The following is a 23,030-nucleotide window of genomic DNA, read 5'->3' on the forward strand; positions in this document are numbered from 1 at the left end:
ATTCGTGCAAATAAAATAAATGTCCCAGAGTGGCAGGTCGGCCGGGTCGGCCGGATGATTGAAAAGTGGCTCGATCGTCGATCGCTTGCCCTCGCGTTGGCGGAAGTTTTCTTTAAAAAGACACACCTATTTTTACACCAAAAATGTGTAACACGTCCGTCGATCCGTCGGAAGTCGGATCGCTCCGTGCTGTCGTCACGCACGCCCGTTACGCTGGCGCTGGTTACTGATTGTTGCAAACTTACAACACTAACCTCCTCTTGACGCTGGTGACGACAGTTGTGCCGGTGATGATGATGATGATGATGGTGGTGGTGGTGATGACGATGGTCCTGTTGAACATCCTCGTGCTGCTCACTGCCCGAATGATGATGGTAGTGATGATGGCTGCATTTCTTTTTATGACTTCGCCGGTGCTGCTGCTGCTGCTGTTGCTGGTCACCGTCCATCTGCATTCGCACGCACCGCGCTTCTTAATGCTACGGGGTCTCCTCACACAAAAAAGGAACCCAAACACGATCACCTCGAAGACACAGGGAGACGGACCGCTCTACAGAGCGGCGTTCGCGTACTAGGCGCTACATTCGTGCCCCGGTTCACAGTCCGTGTCTACGCGTGCACCAGCAGAGTGCTCCGCTTTGACCGTACGTACTGCTGTCGTTGTCGTCTCCGTCTTCCGTTGTTTCGTGGTGAATTTTCACGACCCACGCCTCCCAGCAAATCGTCAAAAATAAATCGCCTCCACAGTGTAAACTCACACCCAGCGCACGAGGAATAACATGCGGTTTGGGCCGTGGACGCAGCACGACGGAACATAAATCGCGGACGAAGATTGAGCCCTTGGTGGGTGAATGGTGAATTCGATCGGCTCACTCTCGATTGAGAATGTGAAAAGGATCAGTGACTACCCCTAAGCAGCAAAGATGCCTTTCACTGGCTATGGGCTTTGGAAAATATTGAGACAAATTCGAATCGTTCTTTGTTCATCCGAAGTCTCTCAATCTGTCAAAAATGATCGAGCAAATAAAATGCAGACTGCAGAGTGTGTGCTCTGTATGTGTGATGACGACGTGGACGCTGCCGTATCGAATGATGCCCCACACAAAACGACAACAAAGCACGGCCCAGCTCGGCAGCGGCCTAGTGAATGACGTCACATCTCTGATAAGTCAACGCGCACCGGTCGTGTGTGGTGGTGTGCCAAAACTGACAGTTCACACTCTGCCACCGGCGTGGTCGTCGTCGTGTGGGACCCAAAATTGAATCGAAACGCGTCTGTCTGCCGCAATATGGGGAACCGGTTTGGATCCATTCGTTGGGATTCCGTGCGGTCAGTTCTCGGTTGTTGCGTGTACCCGTAGGTGTGTGGAGTCGCCGTTCGATCGCCGAGTTCGCCCGAGAGCTTATCGGGGCAATAAGTGGTCCTCGGCTCCCCCGTGATCAGTGTCTCTCTCTCTCTCAACTGGGACGGAGCTGTGAGCATTGCTGGGGGGCGGAACAAATTTGTGGGCTTCAAGCGCCGGTCCGCAAGCCATTTAAGGGTTTGTGTGTCGGGTGTGAGAGTATAATAATAACTCATCTACGGGCGGACCTTCATTGGAGTGCCGACAACCGGACACGAAAGGAGACAACATCGTACATCGATAGCTTGCTGGAAACGGGAAAATGAGGTGCTCGGTAATGACGGTGTTGACCTTCGGCGTGGCACTGCCGGTGGTGCTGGTGTTGCTACTCGGTACCGGTGTCCATCGTGCTGAGTCAGCAAAAATTGTGTGCGTCTTTCCTACGGCCAGCAAGTCGCATGTGCTGGGCTTACAGGCGCTGCTGAAGGAGTTGGCAAGGCGGGGACACGAGGTAAGTACGGCTCTCGACTGATCGTATTGCCAATCGGCAAGCCAAATAAATGTGTACTTTACCCGTAGGTGACGATGGTCAGTGCGTTCCCGCTCAAGAAGCCACCGAAAAACTATCGCGACGTGTACCTGCCCATCGAGGACGCGTTTTCATCCTTTATGAAGGAATTTATGCAGGGAGGAAGTCGCAATATGATGAAGCTATTGCCGAAGGTGTTGCACGCCTCGCTCGAATCATCGAACATGTCGATCAATACGCCGGAGTTCCGGCAGTTGGTTCGCGAGGAACAGTTTGATCTCGCGATAGTGGGTTACTTCATGAACGGGTTCGTCATCGGCATCGGCCAGCTGTTTAATTGCCCGACGGTACTGTACTTTTCGGAGGGCGTTACCGGGTTTACGAACGTGATTGGCAACCCGAACGAGGTAGCTGCCGTGCCGCACATGCTGCTGGGGCCCTGGAATCCGATGTCGTTCTTCAAACGCGTGCTCAACACGCTCGTAAACGGCGTGGAGAAGCTGATGATGCTATACATACGGCACAAAACGCTGCCTTACTACGAGTAAGTTCCCGTGGCGGGACGGTTCTTCGCTTCGTTACTTTGACTAGAAATGTGGGTCTACGCAATTTTTAGGTCAAATTTTCCAACCGAAAAGGGTTACCGAAGCTACGACGCGACGATGCTGAATGTGTCGCTGGTGCTGCTAAACAGCCATTTCACGCAAACCGTCCCCCGACCATATCTACCCAACATGGTGGAAGTGGGCGGTCTGCAGATCAATACCAAACCGGAACCGTTGCCGGCGGATTTGCAAGCGTTTCTGGATGGGGCCGCCGAACACGGTGCCATTTTCATTAGCTTTGGTTCGAACCTTCGCAGCTCCACCTTGCGGCAGGACAAGCTGGATGCGATCCTGGGTATGATCAGAAAGTTGAAGCAGCGTGTGATTTGGACCTGGGACCAGGACGATATGCCTAATCGGCCGGCCAACGTGTTCATCGGCAAGTGGCTCCCGCAGGATAGTATTCTGGCCCATCCGAATCTGCGACTGTTCATTACCCACGGCGGTCTGGGAAGCATCACCGAGGCGATGTACCACGAGGTGCCGATCGTGGGAATACCCATGTTTGGCGATCAGGACGGAAACGTGGCCCAGGCCGTGAAGGATGGATGGGCATTGGCAGTTAGTTTCGACACGCTGACGGAATCGACGCTAACGACCGCCGTTCGGGAAGTTTTGAGTAACGCGCATTATCGCGATCACATCGGTACACTGGCGAGGCTGTACAAAGATCGCCCGATGTCAGCACTGGATACGGCCGTCTATTGGGTCGAGTACGTCATTCGGCACCGTGGAGCACCGCATCTGCACTATCAGGGAGCCAACTTGAATATGTTCCAGCTGGCGCTACTGGATGTGTACGCATTCCTCGCGACCGTGCTCTTGGTCATGTGCGTATTGATCCGCTTGAGCTTCCGGAAGCTAAAGCGGATGATGTTTGGTGACTCACGAGGCGAGAAGCTCCAATCCCAAGCCGACCAGAAAGCGGCGAAGAAAAAAGCGAAGAAAATGTAATCTTCATCACATTCCCCTCGGAAAGGCGCCGCCAACACCTATATTCTATTGCATCAGCTCAATATTGAATAAAAACAAGTGTTGCCGAAAGCGAAAGTGTCGTTTGCGATATGATGCAACGTCTGGCGTGTGATGACAACATATTTTTGTCCTCGTTTGGTCCTCCTATCGACGCGAAATGAGTTGGCATGTCTCGGGGCCATGATTTGGCAACTTGTTCCCACGTTCCCACGAGAGACCACATTTTATTGTTTTCCATGGTCATTGTGTTGTTGATAAGGATGATTTTGATACAACAAAATCCAATATCCAACGGACACCGTGTCTCGCCGTGTGCCGTTCAGTGTTTCCGAGCTGGTTATTGTCGTGTGCCGATTGTGATCAATTAACGTTGTAGTGGACGACGGCGGCTACAGCACACAACCCTTAACGGGTTCTTATCGTCACAACTCACACACGGCAACAACAACGGTAACGAGCGATGGCCAACACCAACACCAACAGGCGACCAGAACCGATTCAACTTGAAGTGCCGGTGTGCGCTTCAGTAGGGATTGAGTTATTCAAACAGATCGACTCGACGGGAACGTTAGTCCACTGTGAAGTGCGTAGAAATGAAGCTTGTTTTGGGAGTGACCATCGCTGTTTGCGTTTGCATTGCGCAACTGGAGGCATACAGGATTCTGTGCGTGCATCCTAGTTCCGGACGTTCGCATGTTCTCGTTGGCCAGGCACTCCTCAAGGGATTGGCGGAACGTGGCCATGAGGTAGGATAGTGGCCATCTATATACCCCTTATGGGATAGACTTTATATCGTACCCTTGTCCTCCCCACAGGTGACGATGGTGAGCCCCTATAAGCTCTCGAAACCGGTGGCCAACTATCGTGAAATCGTCGTGAATAAAGTGGACCTCGACAGCATGACGAAAGACTTTTTGCAAAAGAACACCGGCAGGTCGCCGTCGATGATGATCACGCTCTTCCAGAGCCAGTTCCAGTCGGCCGAAATGGCGCTACAGGATCCGCAGTTTGTGGCGATCAAGAACGAACACTTCGACCTCGTCATCGTGGGCTTCTTTGTGGCCGACTTCGTGCTCGGCCTGGGCCCCCACTTTAACGCCCCGACGGTGGTCCTGTTTTCGGCCGGCCTTTCCAAATTGACGGCCGACTTTGTGGGCAACCCGCGGGCCGTGTCGACCGTACCTAGCATACTGCTCGGTGGGCGCGGTCCGATGAGTTTTGCCGACCGGGTGAAGAACTTTCTCGTCGCCGGAATCGAGAACGCGGTCAGTGCGGCATCGGCCCACTTCCAGGCGGCGTACTACGAGCGGAACTTCCCGTCCGATCGATACCCGCCGTACGCGGACGTGCGCAAAAATGCGTCGCTGGTGCTGCTGAACACGCACTTCTCGCAAACGATGCCCCGCCCGTACCTGCCCAATATGGTCGAAGTGGGTGGACTGCAGATCAAGCCGAAACCAGACCCGCTACCGGAGGACATTCGCGAGTGGCTGGACGGAGCGTCCGAACACGGTGCCGTGTACTTCTGCCTCGGTTCGAACTTGAAATCGAGCGATCTTCCACCGGCCAAGCTTGACGCGATTCTTAAAACGTTCGCCAAGCTCAAGCAGCGCGTACTGTTGAAGTGGGAAAGTGACACGATTCCAAATGCCCCACCGAACGTGCTGTCGAAGGCGTGGCTCCCGCAGGACGACGTGCTGGCGCACCCGAACGTGAAGCTGTTCATCTCCCACGGCGGCCTCGGTGGGACGAGCGAGGCCAAGTACCACGGTGTGCCTGTGCTGGGCATACCGATCTTTGCCGAACAGGACCAGAACATCCAGGCGCTGGTCGACGAGGGAATCGCCATGATGCTCGACTACAAGCAGTTGGACGAGCGCTCGTTCTCGCGTGCCGTCAACATAATGGTCCGCGAGCATCGGTACCGCGAGAGGGCGAAGGAGCTTTCCGCCCTCTACCGGGACCGGCCGCAAAGCGCCATGGATTTGGCATGCTACTGGGTGGAGTACGTGGCCCGTCACAAGGGGGCCCCGCACCTGCACTATCCCGGCGCCGATATGAGCTTCCTCGAGCGCGAGTCACTCGACGTGATCGCCTTCCTGCTGGTGGCCACCTATCTCACGCTGAAGGCACTGAAACTGGTGATCGGGTTCACCTGGCGGAAGCTTTTCAGACGCTCCAACAAAAAAGTCAAACACAATTAATAAAGCTTGATCGGACTGTGGATGCAGCCGTCTGTTTGCTTACTTTTCTGTCCCTTTTTTGCCATCGGCGTAAACCCGGCTAACGACCGAGCCGAGCGCGAGGTCATAAGGTTTAATAAAACGGAAACTTGGGTTTCGCGTTTCGCGCGATAAGATACGGCCGCAGCGCCGCCGTCGGCAATCTGAAGTGCTGCTCGTCGGGAAGATAGTCTAATTGCGACGCTGTTAAACAACGACGACACCGCGGATAGCGAGGTTGGAAACAGTGCACTGCTCGCATGACAGTAGACGTGTGCCGTTCCCGTCACCGAATGCATCACTCGCGGGAAAAAAAAACAAAAATGTGAAATTCAATCCCATCACTCACCTCCTGGAGCGCCTTCTTGTCGAACGTTTTTGTACTCTGCAACGTGCGAATCACATTCTTGGCCCCGTCGACGACGGCCGCCTCTATCCGGAGCCGGTGGCGCAACTCCTCGATGCGGTCCTCCAGCGACGTCTCGAGCTCCTGCTGCGGTTGCTTGACCGAGGAGGTCGCGGCCGACGCCGCCGACCCGGACCCGTCGCCATTCTCCTCCGACAGCGACTTTGCGTTGAGCTTGTTCTGGCGCACCTTCAGTATCTTGAGGCGCAGGTACTCGATCTTCGCCTTCGAGTCGGCCAACATCTGGTGCGCCTCGGCCAGCAGCTTCTTGTCACGCCCGTGGTGCCCGTTCGAGATCGATTGGATCATGTTTTCGGCCCCGTTCTTCACCTTCGTCTCGATGCTGAGCTGCTTCTCGAGCGGTATCAGCAGCTTATCGTTGGTGGTCAGCTCCGGTCCGCTCGGTATGACGGTCGACAGTATTTGATCTGCGGGGGGCACGATAGGCGAACGAGAGAACGAGGGTTAGTTGCCGCGGTCGGTTGCTGGTCTTGAGGTGGTGTGGTAAGACTGGAGGCCGAAAGCTGAACCAGTGCAACGAAGATTAATCCCGAGCGAATGTTGTGACATGCGGTGATCACCTGTCAGTGGGCCGATCCGAGGCTACATCAGTTTCATTCTATCGATCATTCCCGTAGCGGTCAATAACCTGCCCAGATTCCATTCCGCTCTCTTCAATGTTTGGTGTGGCAGTAGCATAAGCCTAATACTGAGATCCGTAGCGGTGTCTATCGCAAAGAATTGACACGGAATTTGGAGGGCTAACTAAACATTACGCTGCGAGAGGTTGTTGTGTAAACAATGCAAGTATTGTAGGGAGAGTCCCGGAACCACACGGTAGCAAGCTAGCGCCTTCGAGAGACAGCCCCCGTCAGACGGGTGCAAATAATGGTGAAATGGTGGAATTACTTGTAATTGGATTATTGTTTCGAACTTCGAACCGAACCACGCCGAAAAGGGGCTGAGAGACTCGCCTCGGTTTGCGAAAACCTCTTTTTTCCTCGTTGTTTATGTTATGCTTCCCATTTTCCGCATCGAATCGGAGCCCCAAATCGAACCGCGGCCGTGCGCGAAGAGGTGCCGCGAAGTGTGCCACAGACACCACACCCCATTATGCATGCACACAGCGCGCTTTTCACTGCTTTTTCCCGATAGACGTTCGCGGTGGTTCGCGCCCACTTCCTGTTGGTTGCGAGCAGCATTATTGTGTTCGCATGATTGGGCGCGCGAAGTGGCAGCAACAGCAGCGGCAGCACCAGCAGCTAATCAGTCTTCTCTCCGCACACGCTGCTGCTGCTGATGCCGTAATCGCAGTGAGTCCGGCGCGCCTTTTGCGCGCTCTTGCCGTGGCCCTTCGATGCGGCGGGCCACCCTTAATGACTTAATCGCGGATGGTTCGGATGCCAGACGCCTGCCGATGCGTTAGGGAAACCGGGGCTGTTCGACAACTCCATCGCTCCATTCAACTATGAAGTAATACTTTCTCCAGTCCGGACGATGGATTTCTCGTTGTTTACACAGCACGTAACGGTTCCAAACTGTATTGGCTCTTCCCACGCCGCCGATTGAAGCAATTAATGACGGATTCAAAATAGCATTTGAATTATGTCGCCCCAACGATAACGAAGCGCAGCAGCAACTGTTCAGTCAACTGTTCAGTCAACTGTTTATGATCTCTTGTGGGGTCTCTCGCCCAACGGCCTAACTCAAAATTCACCAAACTCACTCGGATTGTGGGGCTCTGTGGATCGCGATCGCGAGACTCAACGGATCGTCACACAAATTGGCGGCGCGCTGTGCTGTGTGGCCGACCGTCGGCCCGACGTTCGTCGCGCCGGAGAGATAATGCGAAGACTAAATTAAATGCACAACTATTTTTACGGCCCCAATCGGTTGCGCTGCTGCTGCTGGCTGCTGTGTAGGCCGGTTCGGTACGTTGGACAACCAACTCCCACGCAGCAGCAGCGGTGAGAAACTCAATTTCTTTCTCCGACGCTCTGGGGTGGCCAATGTTTTCCTCCCCATTGCTTACGCCTCTCGCGCGCAATGACAACAAATTTTCGCCACATGTCGGGCCACTGCCAATTCGAGACTCTCACAACACGCGAGCACCACAGTGCGCGATTCGGTGGCGTCGATGGCGTCTAATTTTAAATAAACAGGTATAACAACACCACCGCCGTTTGTAAAACGAGAGCGCACCAAAAACATGGCGCACACCAAACTGCGTAATTTGCAGCAGAGCACTGCCAGGGGGACGCGGGCCACGGTTCGCGCGTACAGGCGATCGGTGCAAAAAAGGGCCCCCTTTGCGTTTTCCGTTTGTTCCGATGGGACGGCGGCAGACGGGCATTCCACGCCCGGTTCTACCGAAAAATATTACCTAAAAATGGACAGACTCTCATCATTACTGAAGTCAGTCGTTGTCGTCGTCGTCAGCTCTCGAGTGCTTCCTTACCTTGTCCACCATTGTTGCTGCTGACACTGTTGCCCTGCGTCAAGATGATTTGGCTTTCCAGTTCGAGCAGCTCGGACTTGAGCTCGGCCAGCTTGTTGTTGCTTTTCTTCACGATCATCGCCACGTCGGATAGCGAGCGGCGGTCGGTGGCGACTTCGCGCAGCTTCTCGGCGCCCTCTTTGATTTTTAGCTCCTTCCGAATCTCGCGCCGGATCGCCTCCTTGATCTCTTCCAGCCGGTCCGGCAGCAGGTGCTCGGACACATTGTCCGCCAAACCATACTTATGGCTCAGCTCGTACAGCACGGGATGTTTGATGTAATCGCCCTGTGGTCGAAACGAGAAGATGGTAGAACCGAAGATTACTTAGATGCACCGGCAAGGGAACAAGCAAATGGCTACAACCAGCGCCAGCAGCTACTATGATTGAAAGGTGTACTTAAGATTGACAGTCTTGAACTTGAACCTGTCCACAGACTCGTCAGCGCTGACAAATGAACTGCCCGCCGGGCCGGGTTCATGAATAATAGTTTCCTCCTAGGTCGACTCCTGATAAATGGTCAAACTTTGGACACAGTCGCTATCTTGACACATAACTGACGCCAGCGAGCAGCAGCGGATATGAAGCAATAGGTCACACGTGGCCGGGCGCGAACGTCGCAACCGAAAAAAGAACTATGAACTCCTTCCCGGACGAAGGGGTGTGTCATAAATTTCCCCCAGGGTAGGGTGAGACGAGTACCGCCACCGGAGGGCTCGTTGTGGCACCAGAATCCGTTATATGCTCCGCGCGCTCGCCTGACCCAATAAGGCGGGCTACTCTCCTGCAAGAGGCACAACATACCGGGGGCCACTTTCGAGTGCGCCCGCAACGACCACGTTTGAAGTTACTCTCGGAAAATGCCACAAAAAATTGGGGAGAGCCGCTAAAATAGGCCACTTCATCAGACAACCGATAAATGTAGAAAGAGAGAGAGAGTAACGAATGAAAGTCCAAATTGACTTACAGATGACGGACTTAAACGTCGGCTTTTGATCTGAACGAAGTGCAACATTGAAAAGCTACATTACTAGCTTAAAATTAAAAAGTTATCAAAATAAATGAGAAATAGAGAATTAAACATTTCAAGGCGGAGTGTAAAATTAATAAACATAGACAATCAGCAACGAGAACGGATCCATGATTGAGTTTAACGTGTGATCGTAAGCGTCAATTACGACCAACAGAACAATCATAATAAAAGGAGTGGAGTACACAGGCTGAGGCGCACAAATTGGGAGATCAAACAACACATTTACGTAACGCCAAGGAAGCGGATCGACACAAAACAGAAACCTAAATAATGCGTAAAAATCTTGATTATGGAACAACATTATCTTCATCACGAAGTTGGGCTTTGGTAATAACAAAGGCATTGGGGTGAGCCCCAATGAGAGCGTTCGCACAGCTAATGTGGAGATTGGATTGGACTTTTCGGCCAACTCACGCGCGCCATCAGTGAGGGGGGGTTCCCCGTTACCTGGTCGGCCATGGCGTCGGCAGCGACGCAGGTGCTGAAGACGCGGCTCCGCCGGCGCGACTTCCGGCGGCTGCCGTTGTTCTCCGCCGTTACCGCCAATGCCATGATGATGATGGGACCGGGACCGGGACCGGGACCGTGAACAGATTGCTCCCCCTAAAAGTCCACCGTTAGTTTCGTTACTGATCCGTACGTACTCCGTTTGGGCCACCGTTTGGACACGCGCGTCTCGAGAAAGGAGTGTGGCAGCAAGATGGAGTTGTGTGGCGTGCGGCTATTTATATCGGGCAATCACTTGCGAACCACCGGAGCCAGGATACCATATGTGCCCCGCCCGGCCAAAGATTGAGAGCCCCCTCTTGACCGAAGGGGCGGGCCGGGGCGCTGTTTGGCGTGTTTCCCGGTGGCTAATAAGAGCAACATCGTGTGTCGGTACGCGGCTTTTTTCCTGCTTCCTGTTTTTGCAGCTAAAGTGGGGATAGCTAATAAAATGACCAGCAGCACGGAGGAGCGAAACTTGCAGTTTCACTTTCCAGTGGTGCGAAAGTACCTGGCCACGATTGAAGTGGCAAATGGGGAAACCGGAAGTAGCCCTACAACATTATGTGTCTCATTAGAAGATGTCATCCGCGGTCCGGAGACGAACTCCGCTGCTGGCGGCATGTCGGACCGGAATGTCTTAAGGTCTCTCCCGCGCGCGGGCACAGCTTGTGGCACACACCCTCTGATTTCTTTTGATTAATCGTCCGCCGCGGCGCACAACAACCCCCCGCCGGCGAGGGATGCAGTTGTACTTTTGCTCATTACACGAGGGGGAGGGCTCGTGTGCTGGAGGGCTTAATGATTTCTCGGAAGGCATTCATGAAGATCTCGCCGAGAGAAAGTCATCCATTTCAGCGTCAGACCATAGAGAAACCACAGCTCAGCAGACTGGTTGAGTTCTGGCACTCTTGGAGAGGCCGAAAGAAACCATCATCCCATGAGGGAGGCAATCGGAACGGGGTTGCGGGTGGAGTGCCCCACCGGAAGCTGCTCGTTATGAAACCGCACCCCGCTCAACAGACCACCAACAGGCGTTGGGAGGAACTTCCGACTCCGCCCCATGTTTGTTTTGCGGAGACATGAACGAGCCCGGGCCGGAAACTCACTTGCCCGAGGCACTCCTGGGGGCGATACGCCGTCGATAATCCCACGCTACCGGAAGGGCCACCAAAAGTTGACCAACAATGCACCTGATACTCCCCCCCGAGAGCCGAGTCTTTTTGGGGTGAAACACACCGAACCGAGGGCAGAGATATCCCCCACAACAAACGAACGGGCGAAGAAATGTGATCTTGGAGAGCCGGGCGTTTGGGTGTGTGGTGTTACCCAACCCGCGCCCCAACCCGCCAAACACGGCGACACGGCGATGTCGTCATCGGACACGTTCGTCCAGCGCGCGCGTCCAGTTGGGTGCGCGTAATAAACCCGGCTCTGCGTTGACGGCAACTAATGGGCCAGCAGCAGCTGGCTAAATGGCCAGCAGCGGTTCGGGAGGGTTTTTTGGGGGGTCTAGCGCCCGTTGGCTAATGTATCGATGATAGCCTTCCCGCCCCGATAGGCGCCGATTGGCTCCTTAGGAAAGTGAAAGTATTCATTTCACCGCCGGGCCGCGAGCTCTAGTAGATTAGGGGCTACCTCAATCGGGGCGAACAATCGAGCGGCGCAACGCTCAGCCGAAGTGCAGGGGGAGTGGGCAGATAAATCATAACTGGACACTTGTGGTGTGCGCAAATTTCGTTCCCTCAAAATTGAGGAAATGCTCCTTCCACAACAACTCGAAAAGTTGAAAGAAGAAAAAGGATCGATTATTGCGCTTTTTTCCCCCGGGGCTTTTGACGATCGTTTCGACGATCGACAGATCGCTGAAACGGTTAACGAATAGCTTTGAAGGCCCTGTGAGAAGATTGAACGGAGAGTGGTGCCCAGTGGTTGGTGATGCAATCGAAGCTTCGATCGCGAACTGTCACCACTGTTTACGTTTCAATTCAAACACTGTCCGTTGCTACGAGCAACCGCTTAAAGGGGTTGAATGAGCACGAAAAAAATGCCACGCTCATCAATGGCTCATTGATGGATGTCGGAAGTTCCGGTTTTCCGTACCCATCACCAAAAGTAAAAGTAAATAGTCCAACGCTTTCGTCACCCACGGGAGGATGGTTGATAATTGATTACAGTTGCCCGGCTTTGCGCAACGAAGAAACACAACACCGATCGCGATCCACAACTCCACACACCAAGGAGGGATCGTGATTTGAATCCATAATGAAGTGGAAACAGGAGACACATCAGGAGTAGGTGTCGGTGCTCATGCGAGATGCGCGTACTCCCCCCGACATGGTGGCGGCGGCGCGTGCGAAGGTGGATCATCGCGTTTTGTGCACCAAACCCGCACAGCAGACAAACAACTAGAGAAGCAGAGAGGAGTTCGGTTGGTCGACGGGGCGTGCAAATTCCGGTCCTTGCCCTCGAACACCATACTCCATACTGGTGGGCCATTGCCATTCACGGCCAACGGCACCTTGATTTGAATGTACCGACCGAGGGGGAGCCGCTCGTGGCAGCCGTTTTGGGTTCATCGAAATGGAGACCCCCACAGCCGTTTTTTTTTGTTTTTAAGTCCACCAGCCACACGTGGGTGCTGGCGGGCTGCGTGGGAGCTGGGCGCTACGTTGCGCAACCGATACGACAGAGGCGCGTGAGAAAGAGAGAGCCTTAGGATACCTTGATTGCGGTTGTGACGATATCCGCCTCAATTAAGTAAAGACTTGCCGCCCTGTGGAGAGGAACTCACGAAGGAAAGGGTTCCTCCGGGACTTCAATGGGAACTGGACTAATCGCTGAAGCAGTTACTGGTGGGCCACGTCCGTTGGTGTGCAGGTTACTATCAAGAAACACCCGGGTCTTATCTTATCTACTGCGAGAGATACGCCGCCGCCCGTTTACGTGAAGCAACAGCAGCCACAGCTCAATGAAATGTCACACACGGTACAACACAACCGTGGCCGCGGCTAGTAGCAGAAACTGTGCAGAAGCCAACAACACACCATGAAGCAGCAATAATCTGTAGTTTGAGTTGGCTGTAACGCATGTTTGTGATTATTTTGCGTGTCGTATTCGCCATTTTGCTTTCGTTTTCGACGGATAGCATAGGTCGTCATCAAAATTAGATTCAATAGATTCAATTTTTTGAAGGAGCCAAAAGCCATGCTTTGCCAAAAAAGCATATGAAGCATTTTAAACTGTGTGTCCACATTCTTTTTGGTCAGGATCTCGTCGTTCTGACCAATCAGTAAGCCATTTGCCACACAACTCCATACGGCGCCACACAACACAACACGCCTATCGATTTTATCGATCGCACACGCGGATCCATTAGGTTTCCACACTCTATTGGTCACCTCCGATCAGCAGTGGACACACTCCGTTTAAAGTCACCGTCCTGTCCCAGTAAAACGACCACCTTTAAAACAGTAATCGACACACACTTCACGGCGGTCGACAGCACTTCCTGCGAGCACCAACACCACGGGAACACTACCGGGCGGCATACCCACGAGCGAAGGCGAAAGTACGACGGTCCAGACGATACGATACGGACACAGATAACACACAACCCCGTCGCCGGCGGCTTATTTCGGCACGGCGACCGGTGACTGCAACCACATAACCTACAACAGTGTGCCGGGCGACAGTCCGGACAGTCACACGTAGCGGAAGAATTCTAATAACACACATTCCCCCCGGGGCCGCGGCTGGCTGTCAGCGGCCGCCCCCTGTCGTGGATGTGGAGAAATTGCTTCTCCGTATTGATTGAATGCCGTGTCCATAATCGGTAATCTCTCATGGGGACGAGGGGCCGGTCCTTTGCGCCCCGTGACACTAAGCCTTCAAGCGGACGACGTCCGGAATGTGTTGATGGAAACTAATCACCGTGCAATCGAACCGCGATATTAAAAAAAGGGTCTCCACGGGTGTTGGGAGACGTGGAATGCGTGAACGATATGACCACAGCACAATAGGGATTCCTTTTTGGCTGGCAAACTGTCCAGCCAGTACAGGCAGGATCACTCGGGGTTGGCCAACGAAATTCCCAGCTCTTCGATTGGGTGATAGTTTGCCAGTAAAGGTATTTGGAATATCTGGCCGACTACGACAAAGGACACACGAGTGGAGCAACCCCAGATTCCGATGTGGTGAAGCAGTTTGACAGTTTGACAGATTACAAACGAAAAGAAAGCTTGTTTGCAATGGTTTACAACAACATGACTCCCTAACAACCCCGAAAATCAGCCTTAACGGTTGTTTCACAACGCAATGTGCCCCTATCAGTGCTTCGGTCGAACCCGAAATCCCAGACACAGACGGTGTGATCGATGGATAGTGTTAAATTTATGACACCGACACCCTGCATCAACCGGCTTCCGGAGCGATAAATGTCGTGGGGCCGGTCTCGCCTTTTTTGGTCTGGACTTTTGGTCCTTGTTCGGGTAGCGCGTAGGCAAGCTACTCCAAGTCATTGCACTGCCGCCGTTGCGCTGTGATTGCTACTCACTAATCACCTGGATGCACCACAGGCTCCCACCAGCTGCGCGGCTCTTGGGATCGCCACGATGTGTGACTGGCCCAGCGGAGTCCACCGTCCGCGAGTGTGCAAATGAGCCTCGCTCGCTGCTCCAAGAGTAGCTAGCTGGCAGCCAAGTCGGATTGGATTCGCATTTAATTGATTAATGTACGATAAACCGGCCGCGGCGAGTCTGCCGCGACAGACTTGGGGAACGGCCCGGTGTCTTGGGTGCCGTGGGAGAGCCAGTTCCTTGGACCATCACCACCATCAAACGGAAGAGATGGTTGGTTGCACACTCCAGTCACTTTCGATTTTGTAGCTTCGCATGCGCTCGTCGGCCGAAGATTTGGTTGGACGACGGACGGACGGTGCAAAAAAGTTTCCCTCTCATGCAACTTTGTTCGCGCTCGGGAAGTTAATGTGGTGGGTGGATGTGGGTGGGGTTGAAGAAGTTGACGACTCTCGTCGGGCGGTGGGATGTATGTTTCTGGGGATTCGGAGTTACATGGATTCCTTGGAAAGCTTCCTTCGGAAAGGAAGGACTCGGCCTGCCTCGACAAGAACAGTAATTAGATTTCCGGCGGCACATGATCTCAACATCGTCACTTGCCGGGGTCTCAGCTCCACAACCCAATGAGGCGGCGCCAAAGTGTGGCCAAAGTGCACACGATAATCAACTCATCAAAATGGATGTGAGCTCTCTTCATCGGCCGCGCGTGTTATCCATGCTGATGTCGCTCGCCGAAAGAACGCCAGAGGATCCGAAATGGAAGTCGTGGAGGACGCGTGCTGCAGGTCCCCGGAGGCGATAACGGATGTGTTTGCGTCTACAGTGGGAGAGGATCGACGACCTAAAGCACGACCCCAAAAGAAGGATACGGCGCGCGCGCGCGCGCACGTGAACCTCCCGTCCGTGTTCGGGGTTCAAAAATTATATTACCCCAGAACGCGGGCCGACTGGGGACCCCCTTTTTGGGGTGTTTGTGTGTTGGGTTCAGAGAAAGGGCAAAAGCCTGTGCCACGCGGCCGGTGGGATCTGGTGCTGCTTGCTGCCGGCGCAGGAAGGAATTTGTAACTTGACCCAACCACACGGGGGATCTCCTTGCTATACGGTATCCGGAATAACTAACGCCAAGAATCGCACCGCAGTGAAGGAAGTGTCCTTTTTCTTCGTTTACTTCGGGCGCAGCAGCAGCAGGGCGGCCGGCAACAATCCAATTATCGTATATTTTATCGATACCGCGTGTATGGACCCGACCGGTGGGGTCACATAAGGGTTCGGTCAGCCGCGGCTAAACGCGATGAAACAGAGAGCATAAACTCTGGCCATGTGTGTATATGTGTCCTGGAGGGGGATACACAGCGTCGTTATGTATACAATACTGCGGCACTGCGTGCCGGGCCACTGGGTTACTAGCATTGAATTCTGCTGCATACACGTGGTTTGCTGGTTCACCCCGAAGGCTCCGGACCCGGATGAAAGTGACCTACAGCGTGTATGTTGAGTGTTGCGACAAAACACCCCCCTGGTTCCATTCCATCACGGATCGGGATACATTCTGATACATTAGACAGGGTAAGTGACAGACCACGCGACTGCATTAGTAGCACCATCTATCAGACGCGCGTGCCCATCGATCGCGATATCCGTGGGCCACAACTGCCTATTACTCCATCATTAATCTCTCGTCCCGGAGTCCCGCAGAAACCGGTCCCTACCCGGGGGGGTGGGCTACGAGAAGGAGTCGGGACACCCTATGACGAATTGGGCCCGCACTTATATCACAGCGTCCGGGGAGAAAGATACGTAGAGAGAGCCAGAGTCCCTCCTAGCTGCTTCCTCCAGTGGTTAGGGTTTTTTTGTTGTTGTGTTGCTAAAACTATGCGATGAAAGAGAAAGGACTTTTACTGGTACCGGGACCAGGGAACGTCACACTGACCCCGTCGTCGTAGGCCCCCTCGCAGGAGGTCTTTTCAGGGTGAAAGTGATTTCTTCTGAGGCTGGCGAAACCCCGGGGACACTCTCTACCATTCAGACCTTCCCACCGCCACCAGCCAGCGCAGTGATTATCCTCTCCCCCGAGGCGTTCGGTCCCCGCGTGTGTAGGTGTTTTGGGCGTGGAAGGTTTTGTGGCCACCACTCAGATTCCGTTCCGGCGCCAACGCCATCCGCCCCGATGGTTAGGTAGGCGAGATACAAATTATCCACCGGCCGCGATAATTAGGGTAAAGCGCCACCACAAACACCCCGGCCAATTGTGGAAGGAAAACTCGAATGAGAAAAGCCCACCGACAAAACAATCGACAAGGGGGCGCGCTACCGTTCGAGTTGGCGCGACGGAAAAGTTCGAGCACCATCGATTAACCTTTTGCTGGCTCCTTCAATTTGGCGCGCCCCTTCGTGGAAATTGACCCCCGGCCCCCGGGGAGAGGGTGTGATCCGCAAATTTCGAGATGGTGTTTTCAGTTCAAACGGGACGACACCAACTAGCCTGGTGGGGCAATTGGTTCACGCCCCAGCGCCTATTTCGCGCCCAATAATGCTACCGTGTGGGAAACGAACTCGGCCCTATTCGGTCCATTAACCCGCGCACGCACACACATAAACAGGGCCCATCGAGAAGGGTCGATTAATGGGATTCGCGTGGACCGCTAATGGTCCACTTATCGGCTGAAGGGGTTCCCAGGGCAAGGCACGGCAAGGCGTACATTACACAGTTCATTTTAACTCAATTTTCGGTCTGCGGAAAAGGAAAAGTAGTAGACCGCGCGTGATGGGATTCTAATTAGATTAGAGAACAAAACTGCGTTCTGGTGTAGGGTACGCGTGTGACCCGTGCGATCGAGCGGCGGACTCCTTCGTCGTCCTTCCGTCCTTATCAAACGTGTTTGAAGGTGTAATGTAGCCAACAATTCCTCGGGACACGCGTCCAGGCGGCTCCATGCTCTACGGAAAGAGCGAGAGATTGCCTATTTATGCATTCGAAGTTGGCGGCGCCTTCTGCGTCGGTTTGTCGATGGTTGCTAGGAGCCAACTCGTCGGTAGCAGCGCGCAGCTGGTGGATGATTTGTTGTGGTTGGATCGATGATAGCCCCTGCCGGAACCACGGAATGTTCTCTGAATGAAGGAACCGAAATCCGCGCCCACCGAGTCCAGAATTTGGATTCGGGAAGCACACATAATTACACATCGATTACACGCCCCCTGGCCCAGCCACTTTCTTGGGGTTTGAGTCGATGAACACCTGACACATGCCATCGCGCGGACCCCAAAAACTCCTGTGTGGGCTGCTGGCGCCAAATAGCCCAACCAACCGATCGATCGTAATCGGCTCCGGACGCCGACCGGTAGCCTGGCGGGGTTTCTTTTCCCCGCGAAAGAGCGAGAGAAGGTTCGAAGTTCGGTTCGGAGCCAGCATAGAAAGCATCTCGCGTGCTGCCAACATTATAAATCCTCTATAAGAGAAAACGGTACCACCAGACGCCGGCCCGGGCTGAGCCGGGTTCGTGGGTAACGGGACTCCCGGGACGGCGTCTTCCGTAATTATTGGACTCGCGCTGGCCTGGTGCCTTATGGTGCTCTCACACCCCATCTGCGCGCTCCGGATGTTGGCGGAATTTTCTACACAATTCATCGCCGGGCCGATTCTTTCGGTGCTTCGTGAGACTTTGACCGCGATGCAGCGGCACACGCTCCGAATCACGGCCACTTCTTGTTGGGGCACGCATGTCGATTGAACACCGATTAATGCTACCGATTAATTCGAATCGCCCGAGCAGCAATCGGGGCGCAATTCGGGAACGGAATTGGGCAGGAAGTGGCCATCTCCATTCCAGAGCCACCACCGGTTTACCGTTCGCCGGCCGCACAAAAAAAAACGGAAAGAAATCCACCCGAAATTCTTCGCCTCAGTGCGCGCCACACTTTCTTCCGCCCAGTGCGACGACGATCGATGGACCGAGGTTATTGTACGATTATTCCTACTTCCCAACGCCTCGGAGAAAACGACACCGCAAAGAGGGATCGCGCAATTTGCGCGATCCACAAACGTTAGATTTCACAGCTTTAATTAGAGTGCGAGCCCCGCGAGGCGAGTTCTGGGTTTTTTTGGGTCCGTAGTGGGAAAAGTGGAGACCCTTGTTTTGCTGCTGATGCTGTGTTTTTCGCAAGCTTTCAGCGCGGTTCCAGTGGCAGCAGAAGAACAAGAATTGAGAGAACAGCAGCACGAACACATCCGGTTTTCTGGGGTTTTTTGTGCTCTGGGAATATCACCACTGCGAATTCGCAACCAGAAAATCACTCGAGGTCTGATGTGAAAATTGGGATCGAATCGAGAGTGCTTGGAGTAAACGGGAGTCATCTACTATGAGCTGCTATCCGAGGAACAAACGCTCAGTTCGGGATCGGATCAAAGATCAAAGATCTGATCAAAGAACTCTTCATCATATTGATCTTTTTAACTCTCCTAAAATGATTCATTAAAAGGGTCCAATACTTATGAGAAAGGAGGAATATTATCCGAACCCGAGAAGTACGTACAGTGAACAGGTAACCCTTCAGCTTCGCCTTCAGGTCCTTCAGGATGACCAGTTTGCTGGACTTGAAGCTAAAATCCGTCGCTTCGTGGTTGATGCTCATCTTGGGAACCCTTCACCAAGGTTCTATGCCCCAAAAACCCGTCGGGTTCTCGACGATCGAAACTTCACTGTCCCATCACGGCAGCTGTGGGGCCTTTTTCACACGCGCACACACAACACACCGACAGACACAGCTGGGTCGGACACTTTATTGTTACACTTTTCGCACCCCCTTCGGGCAGAGAGAGAGCGCGCGCGAAGATAACATTAAACGGAAAATCAATTAACGTAATTTCACACTTTGCGAGCTGGCGAAAGAACGGACACACCGGTCACAACACCGTCAGAGAACAACACCTTTCGGACCTAATTTTGATGGCCCACGATAAGATACAACAGGGAAAGGGAACGTTGAAGAAGAACGAAGGAGCGAAGGTGAACATCTTGCGACGAACCGCCAGGTGACGTGCGATCGACCTCTGTTGACGACCACCGACCGAAGACTCCTTTCGAAGCGGTTCCCCTTCGCCCTCTGGGAGCATTAAAGACAATCACGACTTACAGGGCCCATGGCCGATCCGTGCCAAAAAGCAACGAGCATTTAAACTCCCATCATTAGGCGAAGATGATTTATTAGGGGAAAGGTTTCTACTACACTGTCGGCTCGGCTCAGCCTGCACCACGGACGCACTTTGCAGATGATGAAAGCATACTTAAAAATTTACTGCACCATTAACTAGCGAGCGAGAGACCGACCGCCTTGCAACAGTTCGATTTTCCCACAGCTCGCGGATCGTAAAACACTTCGCTAATCGACACGTCAATCGGCCGGCCAGCCGGCCGGGAGAGACCGATTTGCGAACCGGAAGTACGCAAAAACCCGCTTGCACCGCCGGGACGGGACGGGATCGGCCACTAATGTTATGCAAACACTGGCCGGCCGAATGGGAGCCGCCAGAAATCCATCCTCAGCGCGGATCCGGCCACCGGCCGGAACCGAATGTTTATTATTCAGTGCTTCCCCCAAAAACGAAATGGCGGGACTCCATCACAGCGAGTCGGGCGCGATCAAGATTTAGCGCGGACCAAAAAAAAGCGCACCGGCTGGTGTTCCATTTTTTTTTTCTCTTCTCTCTGCGCCCGGCCACAGATGGCCGCGAGCTGTACCGTGTGGTCGTGTACGCATTTATTTACTAATCTTCGCGTAATTGCCCTGTGGACCCCCAGAGGAATTACCCCCTAGGGGGGGAACCACAAGTAGAAAATAAAGATGTCAACACTTTCTCTCCCGGCCAGGCTCCGGTGGTGTGTTGATCTATTGTTGCCCATTTCGCCGCGGTTTGCGGATATTCGAATGCTAATGCGAAAGAAAGTAGTGCTGCCCCCCCTTCAAATAATCTGGCGATCACATTCCGAAATGCCGACCCGGCTCGGGGAAATTAAGGTTAAGCTTAAGGCTTTGGGGGATCAGCTAGACCACAATTTGCTCAATTCATTTTAATTCTGCTCAATCTATTTCCCTGTCGCTAATTTTCAAAAACCCAGCGGCGGCGTCATAACTACGCGACCCTACGCGAGAGACCTAGGCTAGTGCTATGTTGGCACAGACAAGCAAACTGTTATTAAGTGCGTGGTGCCCTGAAGGGAAGTGAGGATCGCGCGGATCTCGTAGATCGGTGGTGACAACAATCGGTGTTGTTTACGAGTTCATTCTTCTTTGATTTACGCGACGACTGTCAACGACTGTCTCTGCTTGGTGACCTCCTTTCTTGGTGCTGCCGGTGGGACTTGCGGTGCGTACGGTTCCAATTGCTCTACTCTCTACTCCGGCACTGCGTCGTCGCGTATTATCCACTCAAGTGCCCTCAAGTGTAATACGCTACATTGGCCGGCCAGTGGCGGGCAGAGTGTGGTCAAGCGTGGCCAAAAAGCAGCGGTCCAATCTGCGACCTGCTCTCTCACTCGCTGCGGTGCATTGTGGCAACCAGGAACCAATAAATTCCGCATCAAGGTCAGCCCGTGCTGCGGTAGCATGGGTCATTAGTCGTCACAACTGGCCGGCGCTTCCGATCTTCGTCGGGCTTCGTCTCATAAATTGGAGCACCGCACACTGGTTCGTCTCGTTTCGCGGCACACCGGAGTGACTTATTGAACCTGTTTTCCGACACTCGAGGCACTCGATGGGCACTGCAACTGGCTGACATTAAAACATCGAGCATCGAGCGCGCGCGCGCAGCAGGCTCTGTATGTGTCGACAATTGTAGCCCGAAAGCTTCCAGTCACTAGGCGATAATAATCTGGAGCAAGAAACGTTGACGAACCCCCCGGGCTTGGAAGCGCCACAGTAATTATCGTGGATGTCGCAGTTCCACTCCCGTCGGTTTGGGTTGTTTCGATCCATTTCCTGGTCAATTACGAACACCCGTGTTCGGTTCGTCGCAAGATGTTGCTCTTCGGTAAGCCAGCACAGATCACCCGCCAGATCACACATGACACGAGAAATGATTGACCAACACGTCCTGGAGCGCCGATAGTGTCGGGCCTCGGGCAACAAATCAAACGCAGGATAATGCACGCACGCACGACACTCACGCGTAACACTTGCGTTTCCGTCGTGATTCCAGAGCCTCCACAGGGAGCCGGTTCGGACCGTTCGCCGGGACCGTTCAATTGATACTAAGGAGGCCCCGCTCGGCCGTGCTTTTTTTGCTGCGTGCGCGCGCGCGCCCTCGATCGATCCAACGTGTGCCACGCGATCCAAGACGGCGTCGCTCTGGGGGGAAAAGCAAAACACCACTCTACCGCACAGAGAGAGAGGGAGAGCTTTTGGGCCGCGAGCCCACGTTGCACCGTGGGTTGCGAAGAAATGGCCGCGTGGATTCGCGCGGTGCTGGACGACTGCGGGCCGCGACTCTGCAACGCGGGCTTTCGGTTTCGACTCGGCCACACCACACAACCTGCCCCATCTGGCGTTACGCTCTCTCTCTCTCTCTCTTCCTTTTTTTCTCTGTAAAACTGTTTCTCTCCCACTTCACTTCCCTATTGCGTATGGGTTGCTACGAGCTATTGGTAGCCAATGCGCCTCTTCGCGCGGTGCCACTTTCGTACTGTTTGCACTTCCAATGTGTGCTTCTCTAATGATCCATTTAAAATGTGTTCAATATTTGCTTCGCATCGCCCGGACTATGGGCTGCTCTTCGCAGGAGCCCGGGTCATGCTTTTACAATGGAGCAACAGACTGAAATATAAATATAAATACGGTCCGGTCCGTTCTTCTAAGATTACAAAAAAAAAAAACTAACTAAAATCCCATTGGTGGCTGGGATGGTGGTTTCCCATAATCAAACTCATTACTTAAGATTACGGATTACGCGCGGAATCACGTGAACAAATGGAACAAAATGTGACTTTAAAAAAAACACAGAAACTTGGGCACCAGAGCGAAAACAACCAGGCGGTTGATAAGACCAACCGGGGGATACATTGCCGCCCGGGAAAGGACGTCGACGTGCAATCTCTCTCTTGTCGTACAAATTGTTTCGCAGCGCACAAAAGTTTGACCCTCGAAGTCGCCTCGAAGGATGGCCAAAAAGTTGGGCCTCCATCATTAATTATGCTCTATCGTCTCGCGCGTCTTGATTGTGTTATCTCGCAGTGTGCTAACGTCATACCTAGAGCCAGACAGAGGACAGACCTTGTTACGAGCACACGAGAAACAATTTGTCTCATTAATGGATCACTCGGCCGATCGACGGAGGAGCACCCAAAACAAACCGCGGTAGCTGGATAA

At 53.5% G+C, this 23,030-nt stretch overlaps 3 protein-coding genes across 4 annotated transcripts in view; 2 read left to right on the plus strand and 1 right to left on the minus strand.

The window, feature by feature from the left end:
• The window catches only part of LOC131216461 (serine/threonine-protein kinase N), a 46,228-nt gene that overhangs the window by 12,808 nt on the left and 10,390 nt on the right, over positions 1–23,030 (minus strand). The window contains exons 1-3 of one of the 2 annotated variants that reach the window (XM_058210957.1): positions 19,203–19,301; positions 8,539–8,863; positions 6,024–6,508 (exon numbers count right to left, since the gene is read on the minus strand). In XM_058210957.1, the coding sequence (XP_058066940.1) occupies positions 6,024–6,508; positions 8,539–8,863; positions 19,203–19,301 (909 nt within the window). Of the gene's footprint in view, positions 1–6,023; positions 6,509–8,538; positions 8,864–19,202; positions 19,302–23,030 lie in introns of those variants that run through there. The other variant, XM_058210958.1, reaches the window with a different exon arrangement.
• Positions 1,457–3,486, plus strand: LOC131216462 (UDP-glucosyltransferase 2-like). Its single transcript, XM_058210959.1, has 3 exons — positions 1,457–1,854; positions 1,923–2,416; positions 2,489–3,486. Exons 1-3 carry the CDS (start codon positions 1,666–1,668, stop codon positions 3,429–3,431), a joined length of 1,626 nt encoding a protein of 541 aa, XP_058066942.1. The 5' UTR covers positions 1,457–1,665; the 3' UTR covers positions 3,432–3,486.
• On the plus strand, positions 4,014–5,692 carry LOC131216463 (UDP-glycosyltransferase UGT5-like). The gene is made up of 2 exons (XM_058210960.1): positions 4,014–4,198; positions 4,268–5,692. Exons 1-2 carry the CDS (start codon positions 4,046–4,048, stop codon positions 5,654–5,656), a joined length of 1,542 nt encoding a protein of 513 aa, XP_058066943.1. The 5' UTR covers positions 4,014–4,045; the 3' UTR covers positions 5,657–5,692.

Source organism: Anopheles bellator, chromosome 1, assembly GCF_943735745.2.
Source record: "Anopheles bellator chromosome 1, idAnoBellAS_SP24_06.2, whole genome shotgun sequence".
In the NCBI taxonomy this organism is placed as follows: Eukaryota; Metazoa; Arthropoda; class Insecta; order Diptera; family Culicidae; genus Anopheles; species Anopheles bellator.

Bases quoted from the DNA above. Each gene is read 5' to 3' on its own strand.
- LOC131216462 (XM_058210959.1), top strand. From the start codon at position 1,666: ATGAGGTGCTCGGTAATGACGGTGTTGACCTTCGGCGTGGCACTGCCG. The intron at 1,855-1,922 runs GTAAGTACGGCT...CTTTACCCGTAG, and splicing joins TGGCAAGGCGGGGACACGAG to GTGACGATGGTCAGTGCGTT. The intron at 2,417-2,488 runs GTAAGTTCCCGT...CGCAATTTTTAG, and splicing joins AAAACGCTGCCTTACTACGA to GTCAAATTTTCCAACCGAAA.
- LOC131216463 (XM_058210960.1), top strand. From the start codon at position 4,046: ATGAAGCTTGTTTTGGGAGTGACCATCGCTGTTTGCGTTTGCATTGCG. The intron at 4,199-4,267 runs GTAGGATAGTGG...TCCTCCCCACAG, and splicing joins TGGCGGAACGTGGCCATGAG to GTGACGATGGTGAGCCCCTA.